Source organism: Dryobates pubescens, assembly GCF_014839835.1.
Source record: "Dryobates pubescens isolate bDryPub1 chromosome 41 unlocalized genomic scaffold, bDryPub1.pri SUPER_41_unloc_1, whole genome shotgun sequence".
NCBI lineage: Eukaryota > Metazoa > Chordata > Aves > Piciformes > Picidae > Dryobates > Dryobates pubescens.
The window spans coordinates 131,203-155,324 of NW_026530685.1; the positions used below are offsets into that span (position 1 = coordinate 131,203).

General features: G+C 62.5%; 1 protein-coding gene across 1 annotated transcript; it reads right to left on the reverse strand.

Annotated features, from left to right (window-relative positions):
- Window positions 1-1,369: 1,369 nt before the first annotated feature.
- Window positions 1,370-20,576, reverse strand: PI4KB (phosphatidylinositol 4-kinase beta). The gene is made up of 11 exons (XM_054179104.1): window positions 19,665-20,576; window positions 12,917-12,961; window positions 8,559-8,786; window positions 7,219-7,425; window positions 6,314-6,423; window positions 5,331-5,435; window positions 4,053-4,176; window positions 3,703-3,968; window positions 2,914-3,046; window positions 2,511-2,631; window positions 1,370-1,553 (listed from the first exon to the last, which is right to left on the reverse strand). The coding sequence occupies exons 1-11, from the start codon at window positions 20,574-20,576 to the stop codon at window positions 1,372-1,374; spliced, it is 2,433 nt and encodes an 810-aa protein (XP_054035079.1). The 3' UTR covers window positions 1,370-1,371.
- Between the last annotated feature and the right edge of the window lie 3,546 nt (window positions 20,577-24,122).

Consider the following 24,122-nt stretch of genomic DNA (forward strand, 5'->3'; position numbering starts at 1 on the left):
GCCTTTAAAAAGAGAAGGTTTGGGTCTTTTAATGCTCAACAATCAACAGGACAAAGGATTGGTGCTGAACAAAGAGCCCAGGGACAGCTGGGGGGGCCCGGCCAGCACGGGGGGGGCACTGGGAGCTACAGGAGGGGACAAGGGCTGGTAGGGTTTCACCAGCTGACCAGCAGGACAAGCCCGGGGGGGGTACACGGGGGGCAGGGGGTGCCCAATGCTCTTAAAGCAAAGAAAGAGGCTGGAGGTGTCTGGACACACCCCCCCCACCCCCCCCCCGAGCCTAGGTGCTTGTTGGGGGGGGGGTGTAAAATGTTTGAGCTACAGTTTGCCCTCCCCATGGAGCAGGAGCTGCCCCTGGAAGCCCCCCCCCGGCTCCCACCCACTGTCCAGCCCCATCCCTGGAGCTTCGCCTGGTCAAGTCCAGCCCAGGGCTCCACAGGAGTGTTGGGGGGGGGACACACAGCGCTGTCCCCAGCCCCCCAGCTGCAGCCCCCCCAGCCCCTGCCTGGCAGAAGAGCAGCCAGAAGCTATTGCTGGGGCTGGGGCTGGGGTTCACAGTCCCAAATTCCTGGAACAGAGTCAGAAACAAACCCAAAACAAACCAAAAAGGTGCTGGAAAGGAGCAGGAGGCTGCCCTGCCCCCCCCGCCCCCCTCCCAGTGCACTCCCCCCAGGGTGGGCAGCAGCCCCCTCAAGGAGCCCAACTATGCCCAAGCCAGCCCTGGGCTGCTGCTGGGCCAAGGGGACCTTAAAGGGACACTGGGGGCGGGGGGGAGGGGGCAAGAGGCAAAGAAAGGGGCTGGGGGTGAGGGGGAGCTGAGAGACACCGAGGCAGGGAGGGAGACATGCAGGGAGGGGGCCCCCAGGGAGGGGGCCCCCAGGGTTCACCTCCTCTGCCTTCAAGTGGTACCAGCAGAAGGCTCAAGTCACAGCAGACACCAAAGAGTTGGGGGGGGGGAGTCCAGGCCCTGCTGAGCCTCCCCCCCGCCCCCAGCATCCCCAGGTCCTAAAATCATGAGATTGCAGCCCCCAAGGGGGGGTAATACTGAGGTGGGGGAGGGGGAGGGGGCAGCTCCCCTGCCCCCAGCCCTGTGCTGGTGCTCCTGCCCCCGCTCCCGGCTGGCAGCGGTTGGGCACCGCCTGCTCCCTGTCCGCTCTCGCCTGGGGGCTGCTGCCGGGTGGTCGTTTGCCTCTCCTTCCCCTCCTTCCGTTTGGGTTTGCTGCTTTGCTGCGGTTTTACCTTGCCGGATTTCGGTGGAGCCCTGGCCAGGCGCTGACCCTCAGCTTCCATCCCGCCGGGGAGCAACCGAGAGCCCCGGGCGGGGGAGGGGAGCGGCGCCGCGGCCCGGGGCGGGGAGGCGGCTCCGGCCCCTCACATGATGCCGTTGGTGAGGTACTGGAAGCCGTCGTAGAGCTTGGTGGTGATGGAGCGCATGCTGCCGTCCACCAGCTGCTCGATCAGCAGCTGCAGCTGCTCCTCCGTCATGCTCATGTGGAAGCGCTCCTTCAGGTTGCGGATGGTGGAGGAGCCGTGGAAGCAGGGCAGCTGGGAGCCTGGGGGCGCAGAGGGCAGGGGGCTCCCTCAGCAGGGCTCTGCCCCCCCGGGCACCGCTCGGCCTGCGGGGCTGGGGCCCAGAATGGGGTCGGGCTGGAAGGGCTCTTGAAGATCAGCAAACTGCCAACCCCCTGCCACGGGCAGGGACCCCTCCCCCCAGCCCAGGCTGCTCCAGGCCTCACCCAGCCTGGCCCTGAGCACCTCCAGGGAGGGCACAGCCACAGCCTCCCTGGGCAGCCTGTGCCAGGCTCTCCCCAGCCTCACTCTCAAGCATTTCTTCATCTCCAGGCTCAGTCTCCCCTCTCCCAGCTCAAAGCCATTGGCCCTGGGCCTGGCACTCCCAGCCCTTGTCCAGAGTCCCTCCCCAGCTCTCCTGGAGCCCTCCAGGTACTGGAAGCTGCTCTAAGGACTCCCTGGAGCCTTCTGCTCCCCAGGCTGAGCAGCCCCAGCTCCCAGCCTGTCCCCACAGGGGAGGTTTTCCATCCCTCTGCTCATCTTGGCCTCTCTGGACCTCTTCTGCTCTCCCCAGCTTCACTCTGAAGAATTTCTTTCCTCATCTCCAGTCTGAATCTGCCCTCCTCAAGGGATGGTTTGGTGCCCTCCATATCCTCACTGGCTCTGAGGCTGGTTTGTGGCACTGGGATGTCCCCAGAGCTGCCAGGTGGCATCAAGGTAACTCACCACCCGAAGCCACCACCTCGCCAGGAGCATTTATGGGCTGCTTCCCACACTATGGGCCACAGCCAGCAGTGTCCCCAACCCTTCCCCTGGGCAGGAGCTCCCTGTGCAGACCCCAGACCCTAACAGGGCTGCCCACAGACTCTCCTGATACGAAACGTCTCCAGCTGCTCTCCAGACCTCACAACCCTCCAAGTGCTGAGGGTCACCAAGCCAGTTTTGGGCAGCCCAGAGGTGGTGGCCCTGGGGCAAGCCCTGGCCCTGGGACCCCTCCTCACCTTGCTGCATGATCTCCACGATCTGCACCACTTTGTCCATGTGCTTCCGGGCAGCGATCAGCCCCTGCAGCATCAGCATCTTGTAGTAGTTGAACATGTCCCCATCCAGCCCCCCCATCACCTGCAAGGGAGAAGCTGCCTGGGTGGAGGGCAGAGGATGTAGGAGCTGCAGGACAACAGAGTGCCCTGGGCAGGGAAGCTGCCAACAGGAAGCAGTTCAGGGAATGCCACTGCCAGCGGAGCTCCTCCTGCCTCAGCAGCAGGCTCCCAAGAGCAGCTTGGCTGAGGTGGCCAAGAAGCTCCACAAAGCACCGAGCCAGCTGCCAAGGGCTCCCCTGTGCAGCCCACCACAAGCTGTGGGACCACCCCTGGGCCCTCTCCACCCTGTGCCCCCCTCACTCACATCCACAAACTCTGTGGTGAGCTTGAAGGCAGAGGTCTCAAAGCCGAGGTTCCTGGGGGAGCTGGAGAGGATGAAGCCGAAGTCGATGTGGATGATGTGGCCATCTGCATCCAGCAGGATGTTCCCATTGTGCCTGGGGGGGAGGAGAACTTCCCATCAGGGACAGAGAGAATCCCAGCATGGGTTGGGTGGGGAGGGAGCTTAAAGCTCATCCAGTTCCAAGCCCCTGTCATGGGGCTTGAGCACCTCCAGGGAGGGGGCAGCCACAGCCTCCCTGGGCAGCCTGTGCCAGTGCTGCAGGGGGGGCTCAGCAGAGCAGAGGCACAGAATCCCCTCCCTGCTCTCCTTGCTATGGATGCAGCTCAGCACAGGGCTGGCTCTGGGCTGCCATGGCCACACATTCCTTCAACACTTTCAGAGGACTCCAGGGGACACCTCCCTGGGCAGCCTGTGCCAGTCCCTGGCCACTCCTGCAGGACAGAAATTGTTCCTCATGGTCAGCATGGTTGGGATGTTGCCCAACCCCCACCTGGCTGCAGCCTCCTCTCAGGGAGCTGCAGAGAGCAGCGAGGTCTCCCTCAGCCTCCTCCAGCCTCACCACCCCCAGCTCCCTCAGCTGCTCCTCCCCAGCCCTGGCCTCCAGATCCTTCCCCAGCTCTGTTGCCCTTCTCTGGCCCTGCTCCAGCTCCTCAATGTCCTCCTGGCAGTGAGGAGCCCAACCCTGACCCCAGGACTGCAGCTGAGGCCTCCCCGGTGCCCAGCCCTGCTGGAAGACAGCTCCAGACCCACCTGTCCTTGACCTGCAGGAGGTAGCACACCAGGCAGTAACCAGCACAGCTCTGCACAAAGTTCCTCTGGGCTGTCAGGAAGGACTCAGTGTTGTAGTTGCCATGCTCCTGCAGGAAGTAATCCAGCAGGGAGAGCAGGGACTGCTTCTTGATCTGGTGGATGGAGACAGCGTTCACCACGGGCTCAATCATGCCGCTGTCGGCGGAGATCACCAGGATCTTGTAAGGCTTGATCCAGAGGGGGACTCGCTCCTGCTCCCAGATGGACTGTGGGACACAACCAGAAGATGCCTCAGGATGTCCCCCTGCAGCTCTGCTCCCCAGGGGCAGCTCCCTCTCCCCTCCCCTCACCTGCAGCTGCTTGAGCACCTGGAAGGCCAGCAGCTCCTGCCGGAGGTCGTCCCCGCACTTGACGATGACGGAGAGCAGGCGCCAGGAGGGCAGGTGGCCGTAGGGAGACCCCTCCCGGATCCTCCTGCAGGGAACAGGCAAGGATGGGAGTGAAAGGAATGGGAGGGTGGGCAGGGGGCAGCCCAGAGGTGGTCTCCAAGGTCCAGAGGTCTCCTGCCAGCAAAGATCTGGGACAAGAATCATAGAGCAGCCCAGGCCAGGAGGGACCTCCAAAGGTCACCCAGGCTGAGCTCCCCGCAGCCAGCAGGACATCCCCAGCTGGAGCAGGCTGCCCAGGGCCTCTCTGAGGCTCACCTCAAGTATCTCCAGGGAAGGGGCCTCAAGAACCACCCTGAGCAACCTGCTCCACTGTTCCACCACCCTCAGAGTGAAGAACTTCTTCCTGATATCCAAAATCCGCCCTGGAAGCCTCTGGAAATGCTCAGCTGGGAGTGCAGCAGAACCAGGACTGCAGGAGCTGCAGCCTCAGCCCTGGAGCCAGCAGCATCTCCAGGAACTAACCTGACCTGCCCCCCCCTGCCCCAGGGTGGGCAAGAGCCCCCCCCTGATTTATAGAGCCCAGTGGGGTCCTGTCCCAGAACAGGGTGGGGAGTGGAAGGGGCTCAGTGTTGCCGTCCCCACCTCCATCCTTCTCACTCAGGTTGAAGTCTGGGGGAGGGACACCCGAGAGCAGGAACACAACTGAGCTTACTTTGAGCCAGGCCAAGCCCTCCTAATGTGGAAGGTGGCCAAAACCACCTGGCAAAGCCCCTCAAAGCCTAACCCAAGAGCAGCAAACCTGCCACGGATGTCCTCCCCACTCCAGCACACCCAGCACCAGCTGTGCCCCCAGGGGAGGGGCAGGGCACAAAGTTGAGGCCACCACAAAGGTGCTGAGGCCACCATACAGGTGCTGAGGCCACCACACAGGTGCTGAGGCCACCACAAAGGTGCTGAGGCCACCATACAGGTGCTGAGGCCACCACAAAGGTGCTGAGGCCACCACAAAGGTGCTGAGGCCACCATACAGGTGCTGAGGCCACCACACAGGTGCTGAGGCCACCACAAAGGTGCTGAGGCCACCATACAGGTGCTGAGGCCACCACAAAGGTGCTGAGGCCACCATACAGGTGCTGAGGCCACCACACAGGTGCTGAGGCCACCACAAAGGTGCTGAGGCCACCACAAAGGTGCTGAGCCCAGCCCAGCCCCGCAGGTGTGTCCCCCTCCCAGCCCCACCTGACTTTCTCCTGCCAGGGCTCCTTCAGGGCGACAGCAGAGGGGTCCTCAGGGTCCCTGCGGAAGGCCGTGGGGGTGTGAGCCAGCTGCTCCGACAGCCTCCTCCTGCAGACACAGCCACAGAGCCCTGGGGGTGAGCAGGGGGCACCAGGCTGCACCCACAGCCTCCTTGAGCCATAGAACTCAAGGGAATCACAGAACTGTTTGGGCTGGAGAAGGCCTCCAAGGTCACCCAGGCCAAGCATCAGCCCAACCCCACCACGGCCACCAAACCCTGGCCCCAAGCGCCATGGCCAGAGGCTTCCTGAGCACCTCCAGGGATGGGGACTGCACCACCACCCTGGGCAGCCTCTGCCAGGCCCTGACCACTCTGGCAGGACACAAATTGTTCCTCATGGCCAACCTGACCCTCCCCTGGGGCAACCTGAGGCCATTTTCTATCCTTCCTATCCCTGAGACTAGGGAGCAGAGCCCACCCCCCCCCCCCCCTCACTGCAGCCTCCTCTCAGGGAGCTGCAGAGAGCAATGAGGTCTCCCTCAGCCTCCTCTGCTCCAGGCTAAGCAGCCCCAGGTCCCTCAGCTGCTCCCTCAGCCCTGCTCTCCAGATCCTCCCCCAGCTTTGCTGCACTTCTCTGACTCTGCTCCAGCCCTCAATGTCCTTCTAGGAGTCAGAAGCACAAACCTGACCCCAGGATTTCAGGTGTAGCCTCCTCAGGGCCCAGTCCATCACTTCCCTGCCCCTGCTCCCTCCATCAAACTTCACAGAGCCCAAGCCAGGGCTGCTTTGCCACCAGCAACTGAGCAGGGGAGGCTGAAGCAGCCCTGAGGGTCTCATAGGCTCCTCCTGGGGCTCCCACCAACCTCCACTGCCCAGGGTGTGCACAGCCCCTCCTCAGCCCCTGCAGGTGGTCTTTTCCCCCTGGGAATCTCTGAGACAGGTTTCCCTCTTCCCCAGGTGAGCTCCCAGCCCAGCCCAGCCCCACCTGATATCTCCAGCAGCGATGAACACTGGTTCCCTGCTCTCCTGGCTGGTGATGCTGTCCACAGAGAACTGGGAGATGTTGTCACAGCTGTTGGTGTGGATCTCTGGCAGCTGGGAGGGGAAAAGGGGAGAGGTGGGATGAGAAGCTGCTGGAATGGGAATCCCACTGCTCTGTGATCCTGGGACCTTCTCATCCTATGGAGATCTGATGCTGGATCATAGAACCCTGAATGGGTTGGAAGGGACCTCAAGGCTCAGCCAGCTCCAACCCCCTGCCATGGGCAGGGACTCCTCACACCACAGCAGGTTGCTCACAGCCACCTCCAGCCTGGCTGCAGACACCTCCAGGCAGGAGGCTGCCACCACCTCCCTGGGCAGCCTGTGCCAGGCTCTCACCACCCTCCTGGGGAGGAACTTCCTCCTGACATCCAGTCTGAATCTGGAGCTGCTCTGCTCTGGAGACAGCCTGAGAGAGTTGGGGTTGTGCAGGCTGGAGAGGAGAAGGCTCCCAGGAGACCTTCTGGTGGCCTCCCAGGATCTGCAGGGGGCTCCAAGAAAGCTGGGGAGGGACTTTTGAGGCTGTCAGGGGGTGATAGGGCTGGGGGGGATGGAGCAGAACTAGAAGTGGGGAGATGGAGATTGGGTATCAGGAAGAAGTTGTTCCCCAGGAGGGTGGTGAGAGCCTGGCACAGGCTGCCCAGGGGGTGGTGGCAGCCTCAGCCCTGGAGGTGTCTGCAGCCAGGCTGGAGGTGGCTGTGAGCAGCCTGCTGCGGTGTGAGAGCTCCCGGGCCAGGGCAGGGGGGTTGCAGCTGGCTGAGCCTCGGGGTCCCTCCCAGCCCTGCGGTTCTGCAACCTTCCCAGCATCAACCAGGCTGGAAAAGACCTCAGGGCCCCAGGGCTCCGCACCTCCACCTGCAGCTCCACGATGTCGTCCACGGCCCAGGCCTCGTCGTCGTTGTCGCAGGCGGGGGGCCGGGGCTCGGCGGCGCCGCAGGCCGGCAGGTGCTCGGCCGAGCGCGTGCTGCGGATGCGGTTCTCGGGGATGCGCGCCGGCACGCTCGCCGTCTCCAGGCTCTCGCACTCCAGCACCTCCACGTAGATCAGGTAGGGAGCCTGCGGGGCCCACACAGCCCCGGGGGGCTTAGAGAGCTCCTCAGGCCGGGAGGGGACGAGAGAAGTGTCCACAAACAGCTGGGGGCTGGGGGCCAAGAGGGAGGGGAGAGGGACGGGAAGGGGGAGGGGCACAGGGAGAGGGACAGGGACAGGGACAGGCTCTGCTCAGCTGCACCCTGGGACAGGCCAAGGGGCAATGGATGGAGACTGCAGCACAGGAGGGTCCAGCACAGCAGGAGGAAGAACTTCTGCCCTGTGAGGCTCCCAGAGCCCTGGAGCAGGCTGCCCACAGAGGCTGTGGAGTCTCCTTCCCTGGAGCCCTTCCAGCCCCCTCTGGCTGTGTTCCTGTGGGACCTGTGCTGGGTTCTGTGCTCCTGCTCTGGCAGGGGGGGGTTGGACTCGAGGGTCTCCAGAACTCCCTTCCAACCCCTAGCACCCTGGGATCTGTGATCCTGTGGTCCAGGCCAGCCAGCAACCCAACACCACCATGGCCACAAGTTTCAACCCCTCCAGGGACAGGGACTCCACCACCTCCCTGAGCAGCCTGGTCCAGCGCCTGACCACTCCTGCAGGGCAGAAACTGTTCCTCATGGCCAACCTGAGCCTCCCCTGGCACAGTTTCAGGCCCTTTCCTCACCCTATAGCATCCCATCCTCCCCTTCAATCACCCTCTGCCACCACAGCTTGACTGGGGGGACACTAAGGTCCAGGTGAGACTGGGGAGCACAGCCCAACCCCCACCTGGCTCCAGCCTCCTCTCAGGGAGCTGTAGAGAGCACTGAGGTCTCCCCTCAGCCTCCTCCAGGCTGAGCCCCCCCAGCTCCCTCAGACACTGGAACAGGCTGCCCAGGGAGGTGTTGACCTAATCTGTGGCCATGGCTCCTGGGGACAGGGTTTGGTGGCCATGGTGGTGTTGGGCTGCTGGTTGGAGCCCTTGGAGGTCATTTCCAGTTGCCTGCCACAATCTGGAGTCCCCTCCCCAACACCCTGAAGCAGGCTCACACCCTGGAGCCCCTTCCCCAACACCCTGAAGCAGGCTCACACCCTGGAGCCCCTTCCCCAACACCCTGGAGCCCCTTCCCCAACACCCTGAGCTACTTCCTGAGCCAAACCCACTGCTGTTCTCCTCCTACCTTGTCCTTGGAGTTGAGGACAACTGCCTGGGTGTGAGGCACCCGCACCACGTGGTGGTCAAAGCCAGCAGTGGGCAGCCAGGCCCTTGCTGGCAGCTTGTGGTTCAGCAGGGACAGCTCTGAGATGAGCCTCTGGGTCTTCTGCTCTTTGGTGGGCAGGGTGGCCAAGCGCTTCCCGATGGCGATCAGGGACTTGATGAACTCCCTCTCAGGGGCGAGTCTGACAGGCTGCAGAAAGGGGGAGGGGAACAAAAGAGGTGGGGAGGAGACACAGACACAAAGAGCAGGGTGAGGAGCCCCTGGAGGTGCTGCCCTGGAGCTCAGCAGGGTGAGGCAGCCCTGGAGGCTCTGCCATGGAGCTGCACAGGCCCTGGATAAACACCGGATGGAGAAGGAAACTCTTCCCAGCCCAACCTCTTCCCTGCTCTCAGATGATCCTTCCAGGAGCAGGGCAGGATCAAAGCACTTCTTCCTTCCTGCTGTGCTGCCCCCACCCCAGAACTCCAGAGCCAACATCCCCTTGGGAGCCCCACCTCAGATCACAGCCCCCTGGGAAGCCATCCTGGATCACATCCTCCTGGCACCCCCCAGATCCCAGTGCCACAGCCAGAGGGAACCTGAACCAGCCTCACCCCCAGGGCCAAGCTGGGTTTTGGTAGTGCCCTCACCCCAGAGCATTGCTCAGGGCTCAACCCAGCCAAAGATCAGCTCAAACAGGAGCCCCACACCCAACCCCAGCTCCCCAGGGCTCAACCCCAACACCCCAAGGCTCATCCTGAGCTCCCTTCCCAACCTGAGTTCCTCACAGCTCAACCCCCAGCTCCCCACAATTCAACCTCAATACCCCAGGGCTCAACCCCAACACCCCAAGGCTCATCCTGAGCTCCCCAGGGCTCAACCCCAACACCCCAAGGCTCAACCCCCAGCTCCCCAGGGCTCAACCCCAACACCCCAAGGCTCAACCCCCAGCTCCCCAGGGCTCAACCCCAGCCCTGCTCCCCAACCCCAGCACCGCACCGCTCAAGCCCAGCTCCCTGCTGGATTATTCCAAGCCTTTCAATCAGAGCAATCCACTGGTGGCTGATTTGGTCTTTTGGCCATTTCAGACTGATGCAGAGTGCAGCTGGCAGGGTGCTGAGGGCCATGCTGGAGGAGCACATGCAGGGAAGCTGCGGAGCGTGGGGAAGCAGAAGGCAGCCGCAGAGCCAGGAGCGGCTGCACAGCGGCACAGAAGGGGTGGTGAGGAAGAGGAGAATCAGTCTGCTGGTTCCCTCCTTGGGGAAGGGCAGGTGGGGAATGGTTTGGGTTCTGTAGTCCACGTCAAAAAGCCTTCCAAGCTCCTGGGAGGTGCTGGTCCCCCTTCCACAGAGCTCTCTGCTCTCCTGCCCAGCGAGCACAGGGACTCCCCAGCTGGAGCACTGGGCCAGTTCTGGGCTCCCCAGCTCAAGGGGGACAGGGGGCTCCTGGGGAGGGCACAGCAAAGGGCTGAGAAGATGCTGAAGGGCCTGGAGCAGCTCTGTGATGGGGACAGCTGGAGGAACTTGGGGCTTTTAAGCCTGGAGAAGAGCAGCCTGAGGGGGATCTGATCAATGCTGATCAATACTGCAAGGGCTGGGGGCAGGAGGGGGGCAGCAGGCTGTGTTCAGCGGTGCCCAGGGCCAGGCCAAGGGGCACTGAGCACAAACTGCACCACCAGAAGTTCCACCTGGACACGAGGAGGAACTTCTGTGGCTGAAGGGCGGTGGAGGCCTGGAGCAGGCTGCCCAGAGAGGTGGTGGAGTCTCCATCTCTCTTTGGAGCCCTTCCAACCCCACCTGGATGTGCTCCTGGGTGACCTTCTCCAGGTGGTGCTGCCAGGGGGCTCCGGATGACCTCCAGAGGTCCCTTCCAGCCCCTCCTTGCCTATTCTCAGGTCTCTTCTCTGCACTCCCAGGCAGGAGTCACTGGTGGGAATCTGGGATGGTGCCAGGTGAGGAGGTGCCCAGAAGGAGCAGAGCCTCAGCCAAGTCCTCCTGCTTCAGACCCACATCTGGGTTAGGAACTGGCTGGAGGCTGAGCCCAGAGGGTGGTGGTGAATGGTGCCACAGCCAGCTGGCAGCCAGGCACCAGGGGTGTGCCCCAGGGACCAGTGCGGGGCCCCAGCCTGTTCAGTATCTTTATTGATGATCTGGAGGAGGGGATGGAGTCCATCAGCAGTAGGTTTGCAGATGACAGCAAGCTGGGGGCAGGAGTGGAGCTGTTAGAGGGTAGGAGAGCTCTGCAGAGGGACCTGGGCAGGCTGGGCAGAGGGGCAGAGGCCAAGGGCAGGAGATTGAACACATCCAAGTGCCAGGGGCTGCACTTTGGCCACAGCAGCCCCAGGCAGTGCCACAGGCTGGGGGCAGAGTGGCTGAGAGCAGCCAGGCAGAGAGGGACCTGGGGGTGCTGGTTGAGAGCAGCTGAACATGAGCCTGCAGTGTGCCCAGGGGGCCAAGAAGGCCAAGGGCATCCTGGCCTGGCTCAGGAGCAGTGTGGCCAGCAGGAGCAGGGAGCTCATCCTGCCCTGTGCTCAGCACTGCTGAGGCCACACCTGGAGTCCTGTGTCCAGCTCTGGGCTCCTCAGGTCAGGGAAGAGGTTGAGCTGCTGGAAGGTGTCCAGAGAAGGGCAACAAAGCTGGGGAGGGGTCTGGGGCACAGCCCTGTGAGGAGAGGCTGAGGGAGCTGGGGTTGCTTAGCCTGGAGGAGGCTCAGGGGAGGTCTCATTGCTCTCTGCAGCTCCCTGAAGGGAGGTTGTAGCCAGGTGGGGGTTGGTCTCTTCTCCCAGGCAAGCAGCACCAGAACAAGAGGACACAGTCTCAAGCTGTGCCAGGGGAGGTTCAGGCTGGAGGTGAGGAGAAAGTTCTTCCCAGAGAGAGTTGTTGGCCACTGGGATGTGCTGCCCAGGGAGGTGGTGGAGTCCCCATCCCTGGAGGTATCCAAGAGAGGATTGGATGTGGCACTTGGTGCCAGGGTCTAGTCATGAGGTCTGTGGGGACAGGTTGGACTTGATGATCTTTGAGGTCTCTTCCAACCTTGGTGGTACTGTGAGGAGGTCTCCTGCCCTGGGGAGAGGAGGTGATGCTCACTGCTGCCTGGCTGTGGCTGATGGTGGCTCAGGTGGCACCACCAAGGCCGACAAGGTGATGCCAACAACCACCACGGCAGCTGGAAGGCTGTGAGGACACTTCTGCAACATCCTGGCACCAAGAAGCCAGTGAGGGCTTTGCCAAGCCTCCAAAAGCCATCAGAGGATGAGGAGCCACTGCCCTTCATGGATGGGAGGAGCAGGAGGGGCAACACAAAGCAGCTGACCCAGAGCTGGGTGGCAAAGTGGGACCTGGAGCCCAGTGTCCAAGCACCGGCAGCCAGGAGGTTCCTTCGCTCCTCTGTAAAGCAGGGGAGCTGCAGGAGCCTGCACCAAGGTGGGCCTGGGGGTAAAGGCCTCCTGCCCTGCATCTGGATGTGGCTGCAGCATCAAAGCTGCTGCCCTCACCCTGCCCCTGTCCTTGGGGTGAGGATGACCCTCTGGAGCCACACGCAGGCTGGGACCACATCCCCCAGGTCCCAACTCACCGTCCTGAGGGGGCTGGGGGCCACACGAGGCTCCAGCACCCAGGCAGAGTGGTTTTGATCATGGACTACATCCTCAAGGTGTGGAAGCCCAGCTGGGCAGGGAGATGGCAGAGGGGAGGAAGATGCTGCTGACTGAAACCCAAAACTGGAATGAAAAATGGAAGAGGGCAAAAACCAAAGAACTCCAGGAGGGCAAGGCTGGGGCTGGACTGAAAAGAGCAAGAGCTGCACACACAGAGAGGGGGGAGGAGAACCATGATTGGTGGCAGGGCAATTAAAAAGAAGCAAATGAGATCTCATCTGGCAGAGAAGTTGGCAGCCACAACTCCAAGGAAACAAACAGCATTTCCTCTTGGGCTGCACAGGGCAGCAGCAGCCACAGCCCTCCCCTGCCGCCACCATCAGGAGGGCTTCCATCTCCCTCACAGCCTTCTTTTGGGGGGGGGGGAAGGGGGCTGTAAACACCCAGACCTCCCCCCCCCAGCTCTTTGAACCCCCCCAGGGCTTTTTCTGCTTCATTTTGGCCAGATTTGCCCAAAGCTTCCTCTTTCCAGCAGCATTTTGCTGCTGAGCTCAGCCAAGCCGGCGCTGGGGCTGCTTTTGCTGCCAGCCAGGGGCTCAAGTGGTGCAGACACTGGGTTTGGGGGGGGCTGGGGAGGGGACAGGAACACATCAGAGCTTTGTCACAAGGGTGCCAGGGTGGCAGAGAGGAAATGCTGCTGTGGTGGGGGCAGGCAGGCAGCCTGGGCAGGGAGCAGGGCACTTACAGGACAGGGAGACTTATCGAGACTGTCCGTACTGGAGGAGAGCTCCTGGGAAAGGGGGGGGGAGGGGGAGGGGGTGGTGGCAGATTTTGGGGAGGTTGTTTGTTTAAAAGGAGAGAAGAGGAAGGAGGAAGAGGAGGGGAGAAAAAGCAATAGTTTAGCTCCAGGTTCACAACCAGCACTTCTCCGTTGCTTCTCTTTTCTCCCTCCCCCCTTCCCCGAAGCACCACAGAGCCTGGCAGAGCAGCACAGCATGGGAGGGGTTGGAAGGGACCCCTGGAGACCACTGTGGCCAGCCCCCTGCCAGAGCAGGGTCAGCCAGGGCAGGTCACCCAGGAACACATCTGAGTGGGTTCTGAAAGTCTCCAGAGGTGGAGACCCCACAACCTCCCTGGGCAGCCTGCCCCAGGGCTCCAGCAGCCTTCGGTGAAGGAAGTTCCTCTTCATGCTGGGGTGGTTGGGAGCTCCTCACTGCCCAGCTGCCCTGCCTGGCCTCTGGGATAGGAAGTGGCACCCAAAGGAGCACAGGAGGCTTCCAGAGTAACCCAACAACAACTTCAGGCATGCAGCCCAGAGCCCCCTCCAGCCAAGGATGCTCATGGTGGAACCACACCAGGAAGCTGAGCTCATGGCTCATCACCAGCTCCTGGCACTAAGCATCCACAGAACCATGGAGCTGTTTGGGTTGGAGAAGTCCTCCGAGACCACTGAGTCCAAGCAGCAGCCCAGCCCCACCATGGCCACCAAGCCCTGGCCCCAGGTGCCATGGCCACAGGCTTCTTGCACACCTCCAGGGGTGGGGACTCCAGCACCTCCCTGGGCAGCCTCCAAGGAGGTTGGCTTGGTTCCACCTCTCCAGCCTGTCCACATCCCTCTGGATGCCACCCCTAAGGCTTTGATCACCCCGAAGGCAACAGCCCGAGGGAGCCCCAACCCCACCCACGGTGCCCCTGTCTGGAGGGGCTCCCATCCCAGATGTTGCCCACACTGGGCCAGTGCCAATTTCTCCTGCATGCCAACCCCAGGGGCAGCAGGAAGTCTCCAGCAGCTCAGCTCCTCTGCTCAGCACACCTCCCAGACCTGCTCTCCTGGCTCTGCAGAACAGGAGGAACCAGCTTGGAGGGGACCTGAGCTCATCTCATTTGCCTCCTCCAAGCCCCTGGCACCATCTCAGCAGCTCCAGACACGTTCAGAGCTGGCTCCTTCCCCCCTGCCTCTGCCTCCAGCAGTGCCATCCCATGGGCAGCTCCCCTCCCTTCACCAGCTTGGTTGCCCATCTCTGGACATGCTCCAGCACCTTCACTTCAGCACAAGCACTTCCCTGCTCCTGCTGGCCACATTATTCTTGACCCAAGCCAGGATGCCCTTGGCCTTCCTGGCCACCTGGGCACACTGCTGGCTCCTACCAAACCCAAAGGGATGGTGCCCAGAAGATCCACAGCCTCCTGACTTGCCCCCATCTGGGCTTATGCCACAGCTGCCCCCTCACAGCCATTTGCCAGGAGAGCACCAAAAGCCATTCCCTGGTGGCATCCCCACAGGCAAACCAAGCTCCAAAGCACCTGGACCACCACGGCCGAAGGGGCAGCTCAGGAGGTGCAAGGCCACCACTGCTGCACACCCTGACTGGCACAGGCAGGGCAGGACCTGGGCTAACAACCCCAGCACCAAGAGTCCATGCAGGAACTCCAGCAGCTCCACAGCAGCCCTGCCTGGGACGCTCAGGAGAAGGTTTGGTGCTGCTGTGGAAGACAACCCTCACAGCCGCCCTGCGTGGGGGCCCTGGGAGCCAGGTGCTGGCACTGCTCCCTCCCAGCAGCCAGACTCTCAACTCATTAGCAATTAGCAGTTTTCTAATGAACACTTTGGAACCTGCCTGGTGGAACCAGTTCAGCCAAACCCTTCTGCTCCCACGAGGTGGTGACTCTGCCCAGCTGGGCTCAAGAGCTGCCGGCAGCGAGGTGCTGCCACTCAGAGCCCGCTGGGCAAAGTGAGTCACTAAAGCAGCTGGTTCCACCCCCCCACCCCACCCCCACCCCTCTCAAGGTGGATTCTGAACCCTGAGCTTTGCTCCTGAAGGCATCTGAGAGCTGAACCCCTCCTCTCCAGCAGCCAGCACGGCTGCTTCTTCCCAGCCTCGGAGGTGGGCACAGGGAGCATGGTCCCCGCTCCAGGGAGCCAGGGAATGGCTTGGAAGGGACCTCCAAGATCCCACGGGCAGGGACTGCCCCAGGCCTCACCCAGCCTGGCCTCCAACACCTCCAGGGAGGGGGCAGCCACAGCCTCCCTGGGCAGCCTGTGCCAGGCTCTCCCCAGCCTCACTGCCAAGAATTTCATCCCAGTCTCCATCTCCCCTCCTCAAGCTTCCATCAACCCACTCCCTCCCACCACCACAGACACGTTCAAGGGCCCCAGCACATCCCAAGGATCCCCCCCTGCTCCCATGCTTCTGGAGCTCCACATTCCCAGGGGAACCACTGCCCAGCTGCTCCAAAACAACTCTAGGACTCAGCAGAAGAGAGCTGCAGAATGGCAGCAGCTGGAAGGGACCTCTGGAGGTCATCAAGACCAACTCCCCCCCCCGAGCAGGGCCACCCAGAGCAGGCTGCCCAGGATGGTGTCCAGGTGGGGTTGGAAGGGCTCCAAAGAGAGATGGAGACTCCACCACCTCTCTGGGCAGCCTGCTCCAGGCCTCCACCACCCTTCAGCCACAGAAGTTCCTCCTCCTGCTGCCACCCACCCTTGCAGTACTGCTCAGATCTCCCCTCAGTGGTGTGGACACTGGTGAGGCCTCCTGGGACCTTCACAGCAGATCCTGTTGGCTTCAGAGGAGATGTGACCCAAAGGCAACCACCCCAAAGCCAGGGCTGGTGGAGCTGGGGAGATGGACAGCCAGACAACGTCCTGCAGTCCAAGCTCAGCTCTCCCTCACCCCAGGTGATGACTCTGGTAGCTCAGCCCAGCCATGAAGAGCTTCCCAGCAGCTGCTCTGCCCTGGGTGAGCTTTTGTTCCCAGACTGCTGCCTGCAGCCCTGCCAAAAGCCCAGGGGAGCTGGGCAGGATGTGTCCCCAGCCACCCAGCCCAACTCCACCACGCTTCTGCCCACTGTGACCACCTCAGCAGCACCACTGCACAGCCCAAGGACCACCTCTGCTGCACACAGCAAGGAAGCAAGAAGGAAATCAAAACACCTCCATGGCACAGCCCTGGGGCAGCAACCTGGCCCCACACCTGCAGCTCAGGTCCTGGCCTCGTGTGTCCCTCACCACCTGCTAAGGACACCCAACCAGGACACCTCCTGCAATGGAACACCTCTCAGTGCTCCCAGCATCAGGTTACTGCCAGCTCCTCCCCTCCAGGGCTCAGGTTGCTCAGGTGGAAAATCCAAAGCCCAGCAGCTTCAGCACATTTGATCCACCCTCTGTCTGCAGGTGGATCAGAGCAGGGGACACACGTGGCCCCCCGCAGAGCCAACCGCCCCTGGACAGCAGGGCTGGAGGCAGGGCTGAGCCTGGCCACCCTGAGGCAGCAGAGCTTCCACCTTGTGGCTCCTCCTTTGGCTTGAGTGGGCTGGAAAGGAGCAAGTGCAAAACCAGTTCCTACCATGAGAACCCCACCATGGAATTAGGTCATGGACAGAGCCCAGCGAGGAATTAACCCCCAGAGGTGAGAGAGCCTCCCAGCTCCTCTCATCCTCAGGGTGGCTGTGCAGCACCAAGCAGCATCTGGAACACAAAGCCCTCTGTGAGAATGACTCTCCAGAGACAAGGCAGCAGGGCTGCAGGGGGCTGTGGGGGAAGGACAGACCCATCCCAGGGTGGGCTTCAGCACGAGCTGTGTCCCCTGCCCCAGCTCCAAACCCAGCCCAGCCCTTCCTCCCTAAGCAGCATGAAGCCTGCTTTGGGTCTGACTCAGCTAATCCAGGAGCAGCAGGCAGCTGGGGCTCTCACAGAGGCACCTTTAGGAGCCTAGGAACTGGGAGAACCTGGTGCTGTGCTTCAAGCAGGTGGTCTGGAGGAGAAATAAAACCCCAGAAGGTTCATCACAGGGGATGGGAGATGGGAAAACCACTCAGACAGGCACAGGGATGGCAGCAGAGAGCCACCAGCTCCTCAGGAGGGCTGCAGAGGGGCCCTGGGCTGCAGCAGCGATGGGCAGGTGAAGCTTGGCTGCAGAGAAGCCTCAGCAGGGAGTCAGGGCTGCAGAGCCTCCAGTCTGGAGGACACTCCCACCAAGAGGCCTCAGGGGTGGGGGGCACACAGCCTGCCCTCTCTGCAGTCCCTCCTTGCCTGCACCTCTCTCCTCCAGCCTGGGTTTCACATCTGTGCCCAGGGAACATCTCCACTTCGAGCCAGCCTGGGGAACAGCACAACACAGCTCAGACACCTGCAGGCTCCTGGACCAAGCTACCTGCAGAAGCCAGCATCTGAAAGCAAACTCCAGAACTTGCTGGGATTTACAGCAGCCCTCCCCACCCCACCTGGCCAGCCCCAGGGAAGCTGCTCTTTGGCAGGGGGGTGCCTGTTTCAAGCAAGACCCCAGGATGCCAGGGGCTGGAAGGGAGCTGTGCCAGAGCAGGAGCAGGGATGCAGTAACACCAAGAGCTCCCTGAGGATCCCTGCTGCTCTGCACCCTTTACAAACCATTTCAGGCCTTGCCAAGAGAAGCTCAGGGCAGTGCTGCCTTCATCCATCACTCATGCAAAGCTTCAGTTTCCATTGTCCAGGCAGCTGCAGCCAGCGTGAGCAGAGCCCTGGGCACCTCCTGCTCTCCACCAGCTGATGGCAGAGGCAGCAAAGATTCATCTACCCATCAGCAAGCCTGGCTCATGGCTGGGGATGCACCCAGGAGCTGCAGGGAGCAGGACAGGAGGAGTTTAACTCTGAAACCAGCCCAGACAGCTCCTGCCTCCTGCTTCCAAAGCCTGCTGCAAACCCTCCACAGGAGCCTTCCCTGCAGATGAGCAGGAGCCCAGGCAGCCCCTGCCAGCAGGGAGCCCAGGGAAAGGGGCAAAGCTGAGAGGCCTTCAGGCCAGGAGCAGTCAGGAGACCTCCAGTGTCCAGAGGGAGCTGGGGGGAGGCAGCTCCACAGGAGGCACAGGGATGAGACCCAGAAAGGGAGCAGCATGGAGCCCATGAGAGCAGCTGTGTGGGGCCTGCCAGCACCAGACCTTTGGAGCTGGGATTTCAGAGCCATTTCCAAACCAGCCCTGCTGGAAGGTGCTTCAGAGACCAGGGTGAGGTGCAGGGGGGAGGTTTCCCTTCCCCAGCCCTGGCAGGGACATTGCCCTGAGCACAGCTCATGAAGGCTGCCCTCAGCCCCAGCTCACCTCCTGCCTGCTCCTCTTCCACTCCACAGCCCTGCACTTCCCACCAGCTGCTGCTACAAACCATCTCAGCCCTCCACAACACAAAAATGTTCCATTTCCAGCTCTTTTTCCCCCATCCTTGTGTCCCACTGCTGAGGATGCTGCTCCCCAAAGCCCTGTGTCAGCAGAGGTGTGAAATGAAGAATCTGGGGGTGGGGGAAGAAATTCTGCCAAAGCAAAACCAGGAGGCAGGCAGAGCCTGGGAAAGCAACTCTGTGCTGGGAACTCTTGGACACTTCCTTTGAGCCTGAGGTCACCTCTGACCCCTGCCTGCTTTGGCACCAAACCACATCAACACCCAGCCCTGGGGGCTGGAAGCAGCCCCTCCAAGCAAAAACCCCAGAGTCACAGCATGGCCCTGGCTGCTCCAAGCCCCCTGCCACGGGCAGGGATGCTCAAGGCCTCATCCAGCCTGGCACTGAACACCCCCAGGGATGAGGCATCCACAACCTCCCTGGGCAGCCTGTGCCAGAGTCTCACCACCCTCAGACTGAAGAGCTTCCTGCTCAGCTCCAGTCTAACCCTGCTCTGCCTCAGCTCCAACCCATTCCCCCTTGGCCTGTCTCAGACCCCCTCAGGAGAAGTCCCTCTGCAGCCCTCCTGCAGGATCCCTTCAGGTCCTGGCAGGCAGCTCTGAGGTCACCCTGGATACTTCTCCAGGCTGAACACCCCCAGCCCCCTCACAGCAGAGCTGCTCCAGCCCTTGGCTCTTCCTTGTGGCCTCCTCTGGACTAAACCCCAGCTCTCCATCACCGTGGAGCTGTGAGAAGATGACAGGAACCCAGCTCAGAGCTCAGCACAGGGCAGCAGCCACACACAAGCCCCACAGCAGCAGCTCTGGCCCTGCAGCCCGGTGGGTGCCGTGCAGCAGAGGCTGGTTTTGGAGCTGGTGGGGTCTGATCAGCTCCTCTCCTGCCCCCAGCCCGTGGCTGCCCAGGGACTCTGCTGCCTGTGGACAGACCTCAGCGGTGCTGAGTCTGGAGGAGCTGGGCAAGGAGGGAGTCCGCTTGCAGCAGCAGCCAGAGGGCTGCAGGCTGCCAGCGACAGCAGCCGGCTCGCCCGAAGCCTCTCGGCCCTCCTGAGCCAGCCTCCTGCCTTGCCCCGAAGCCATCCAGTGCCCTGCCTTCCCCTCACACCGTGAGGGCTCCCCCCGGGGAGCACCCCAAGCGTGACCCCCGCCGCGGGCACACAGGGGAACCAAGGCTCCATCCTCCGGCGCGGGCAGGCAGAGGAGCCCAGAGCGCAGCCCCCCGGCCCAGCAGCCTGGGTGAGCGGAGGAGGCAGCGCTCCAGACTCCCGGCCAGGCGCCCCGCGGAGAGCTGCGTGCTGAGCAGCAGCCCACACGAGGCCCTGGGGCCGCCCCCGGAGCACCCCAACGTTACCTCCTCCTCGCTCTCCACCTTGGGGTTGCTGGCCGTGCGCTTCAGGTTGCTGCTCAGGCTGATGGAGACCGTGGCGTCCGACTTGGACCTCTGGTGAGTCCTCTTGGAGGGGGAGAGCCCCGGCTCGGGGCCCGGGCCCAGCGCGGGCAGCTCCCTCCTCCTGCCAGCCGGCTTCAGCTCGTCGGAGAGGATGAGCTTGCGCAGCTTGGTGCCGCGGGAGTGCCGCTGCGTGGAGATGTGCATGTCCGAGGAGTAGGCGCCCAGCAGCAGCGCGCACTGCAGGGAGAAGTCGATGCTCTGCCGGCAGCGGTGCACGATGTAGGGCTTGATGGCGTCCCCCACGTCCTCGTCCATGTGGATGTACATGTTCAGCAGCTGGGGCAGGTAGAAGTCCACCTCCTCGTCCCTGAAGCAGAAGAGCCTGTTGCCGATGTAGGCCTGCACCCCGGGCTCCTTGGAGTTGTACAGGTAGGAGATGGCCATGGAGATGTCGAAGAGCTTGGACTCGAAGAGCCGCAGCAGCCAGGACTGCTTGGCCGAGTTGTTCTTCTGCCGCTTGCGGGCGCTCCGCACCGTGTTGGCCGCGGGCTCCTCCTCGCCGCGGATGCCGGCGGCCGTGCCGGGGGGCTCGTCCGGGCACCGGACCCCGCAGCCCTCCCCGGCGGCGCCGGCCGCGGGGCGCGGGGCGCGCTCGGCCTCGCCGCCCGCCGCGCTCGGGCCGTCGGAGGAGGCTCCGTGCATCAGCTTCACCTTCTCCAGCACCTCCTCGCAGGCCTTCTTGGCCACCTCGGGGTCGATGACCGCCAGCTCCCCGACACCCTCCGTGATGACGCTGAGGGAGCTCCCACCGCCGCCCTGCGCCGCCGAGCCGGGCGCCTGCTCTGCGCCCGCCCCTCGGGCAGCGTCGCCCATGGCAGTGCGGGGCTGAGCGCTTCAGAGCTGCCGAGGGAAGGAGAGAAAGAGTCAGGGACAGGACCTGGGGAGGAGACCCTCAGCCAGCAGGGGGGGAAGAAGGAACTCCTCCTGGGGTGGACCTGAAGGGAAACCGAGGGCAGGGCTGAGGTTTGGTGCGAGCCAGCTCACAAAGCCTTTGTCTGGAGAGGGCAGCTGGCCCAAGCCACACCATGGCTCTGAGAGGTCTTCCCAGTGCCCCTTCCAGCCCGATCTGAGAGAGCTGTGAGCAGCTATCAGCCAGCACACGAAAGCTTCCCCTTACCGTGACGATAAACCCCCTGAGCAAGCCCAAAAGAGGAGAGGGGAAACCACCCCAAACAGCCAGGGGCTGCTCCCTGCTCCCCACCCCAACGACCTTCTGCAGAGCCTGGGATGAGAGGGCCACAGGCTGGGTGGAACCAGCAGCTCTGCTCCTTGCTAGAGAAGATGAAGCTCACCAGGGAGCCACAGAGCGGCAGGGGCTGGAAGAGACCTCTCGAGATCAGGTCCGACCAAAGCAGGGTCACCTCGGGCAGGTCACCCAGGGGTCTTGAAAGCCCCCAGAGAAGGAGACTCCACAGCCTCCCTGGGCAGCCTGCTCCAGGCCTCCAGCAGCCTCACAGCACAGAACTTTCTCCTCCTGCTCCGGTGGAAACTCCTGGGGTCTGGTTTGTGTCCACTGCCCCTTGTCCTGTCACAGGACAGCACTGAGCAGTCCAGCAAAGACAGCAAAGAGTGAAGGCCACCAGTGCCAAGTGAAATGGTCCTCTGCAGATAAAAGAAGGCTCTGTTCAACCCAACATCATTACCAGGGCCTCAGCTGCTTCCCCTTGCTGCTCACAGGCCACAAGCAGGCAGCTGGTGATGGGCAGCAGGGCACAGAGCCTGCTGCCAGCTCCTGCCTGCTCCTCACCGCCGGCACGCTGGAAAAATGCCTTGGCTTTGCCAGAGGACTTCCCTCAACCGTTTGCTGCCTGCCTGCTCCCCACCTCCCCCCAGGGACACACACCTGCCCCAGCAGCCCCTTTGCTCTGCCTCTGCTTCCTGCAACGAGAGAGTTCCTTCCCTGTGCTTGAATGGCTTTGGCTTAGCTGTGGATGGTGACAGCTCCTCAGGTGGGAGAAGTGTTCAAGGCCAGGCTGGAGGAGGCTCTGAGCAACCTACCCACGGCAGGGGGGTTGGAACTGGATGATCTTCAAGGTCCCTTCCAACTCAAGCCATTCTATGAGTCTAGGACCCTGAACACCATGGACTAAGGAGCCCACACCAGACTGAAACCCAGCTGCATCTCCAACAAGAAGTCACAGACCATCAGCTTGGACAAGCAAAGGCCTTGGGCTCAGCCCCAGCCTGGCACTGGCTCTGCAGGAGCAGATCTCTGCACTCCCTCCACCACAGCCACTGCTTCACACCAACAGAGGCCCCAAGGGGAGCTCAGAACCTCCAAGGTGTTGAAAAGTCTCCACTCTGCCAGGCAGCACTGGGACAAAGAGCTGGAACCAGCACTGCCACCCAAAACCCAGCACCGTGCCCCTGGGCTGGGCACTGCTGAGCCCACAGCTGCAGTCCTGGGCTCAGGGTTGGGCTCCCCACTCCCAGAAGGACCTTGAGGGCTGCAGCAGGGCCAGAGAAGGGCAACAGAGCTGGGGAAGGGTCTGGAGAGGAGCAGCTGAGGGAGCTGGGGGTGGTGAGGCTGGAGAGGAGGAGGCTGAGGGAGACCTCAGTGCTCTCTGCAGCTCCCTGAGAGGAGGCTGCAGCCAGGTGGGGGTTGGGCTCTGCTCCCTAGCAACAAGTGACAGACTGAGAGCAAACAGCCTCAAGTTGCTCCAGGGTAGATCCAGGTTGACCATGAGGAACAATTTCTGCCCTGCAAGAGTGGTCAGGGCCTGGCACAGGCTGCCCAGGGAGGTGGTGGAGTCCCCATCCCTGGAGGTGTTCCAGAACCCTGTGGCCATGGCACCTGGGGCCGGGGTCTGGTGGCCATGGTGGGGCTGGGCTGATGGTTGGACTGGATGGCCTTAACCAAACCAATCCTAGGGCTGGAAGCTGAGGATGGTGTGCCCAGGGGTGAGGCCCCTGCCCAGGAGCCCATTTCCTCCTCTTGTTTTCAAAGCTCATCAGCTCTACCCACGGCAGTGACCAAAGTCTGACCAAAGTTCAGAGCTCTGAGCTGCTGGGATCAGCATCTTCCAAGCCTGGGCACAGGGCACAAGGCACAAGGCCTCCCTCTGTGCTGGCTGCAAATCCCTGCGTGCCTCAAATAGTTGTGGTCATTAGATCCTAAAGACCCCTGAGCTGAAGGAAGCTGTTTGTCCTTCCCAGCCTTGGCCCACAGGAGCCTGGCTGACCACAGAGCCACACAAAGGGAGGGGCTGGAAGTGACCTCTGGAGATCACCCACTCCCCCCCTGCCAAAGCAGGGTCACCTCGGGCACACCACACAGGAATGCATCCAGAGAGGCCTTGAAAGCCTCCAGAGGAGGCTCCGCAGCCTCTGAGCTGATCTTGAAGTCACCACCCCAGAGGAGATCCTTTGCTGCCACCTGACAAGGAGGGTTTGGAAGAGATGTGGAATGGAGGAGGAGTGCCACAGAGCTGTGCTGCTGCCACTGTCTCTGGAGGCCTTGAAAGGTTCAGATCAAGGCAGCCAGGATGGCAAACAGGTGAAGAAGAACCAAATGCAGTGCTGGCTTCTGCCAGAGCCCCAGAGGTGGCTCCCAGAGGTGCAGAAGTTTCTGTGCTCCCAGGAGCTTGCTGCCCACAGAGGCTTCTCCAAGCCCCAGCGCAGGGAAGTGCTTTGATGTCCTCCTTGCCAGGCTGAAGAGGCAGAGAGGAGCACAGGGCCCCTTAAAGCTCCCTCCCTTACACTCTGGGCATGCAGGTGCAGCTCAGGGCCTTCAACCCCCCCCAGGCCCACAGGAGGCTGGATCCAACCTGACCTACCCATGTCAGGCATCCCCAGGACTCTGAGGCACCCACACAGCACAGCCCTGAGTCATCCCCAGCCCAAAGCCCCTGATCCTTCTGCTGCCTGCTGAGGCCTGGAGGGGCTCCATGCCCCAGCTCTGCCCCAGAGCACAGGCAGCCAGAGCTGGCAGCTGCTGAGGGGGTGAAACTTGGATTCAGAGCTTCAAAGAAGGGTTTGGGTTGGCAGGGACCTTCGAGCTCAGCCAGTTCCAGCCCCCTGCCATGGGCAGGGACACCTCCACCAGCCCAGGCTGCTCGAGGCCTCATTCAGCCACAGGGAGGGGGCAGCCACAGCCTCCTTGGGCAGCCTGTGCCAGGCTCTCCCCACCCTCACTGCACACATCAAGCCCCTCCTGTGCCTGGGGGGTCACTTCTGCACCACCAGCAGGGCTCAGAAATCCATGCACAGCCCCCCCCAGCACAGAGCCTCCTTCCCCAGCCACATCCCAGCACCAAAGCCTCATCTCCACTCCTTGTGCTCCCCACAGTCCCAGCAAGGGGACTGACTCCCTGCCTCCTGCACCGCTCCCTGCCTCCCAGCACAGCCAGCAGCAGGCAC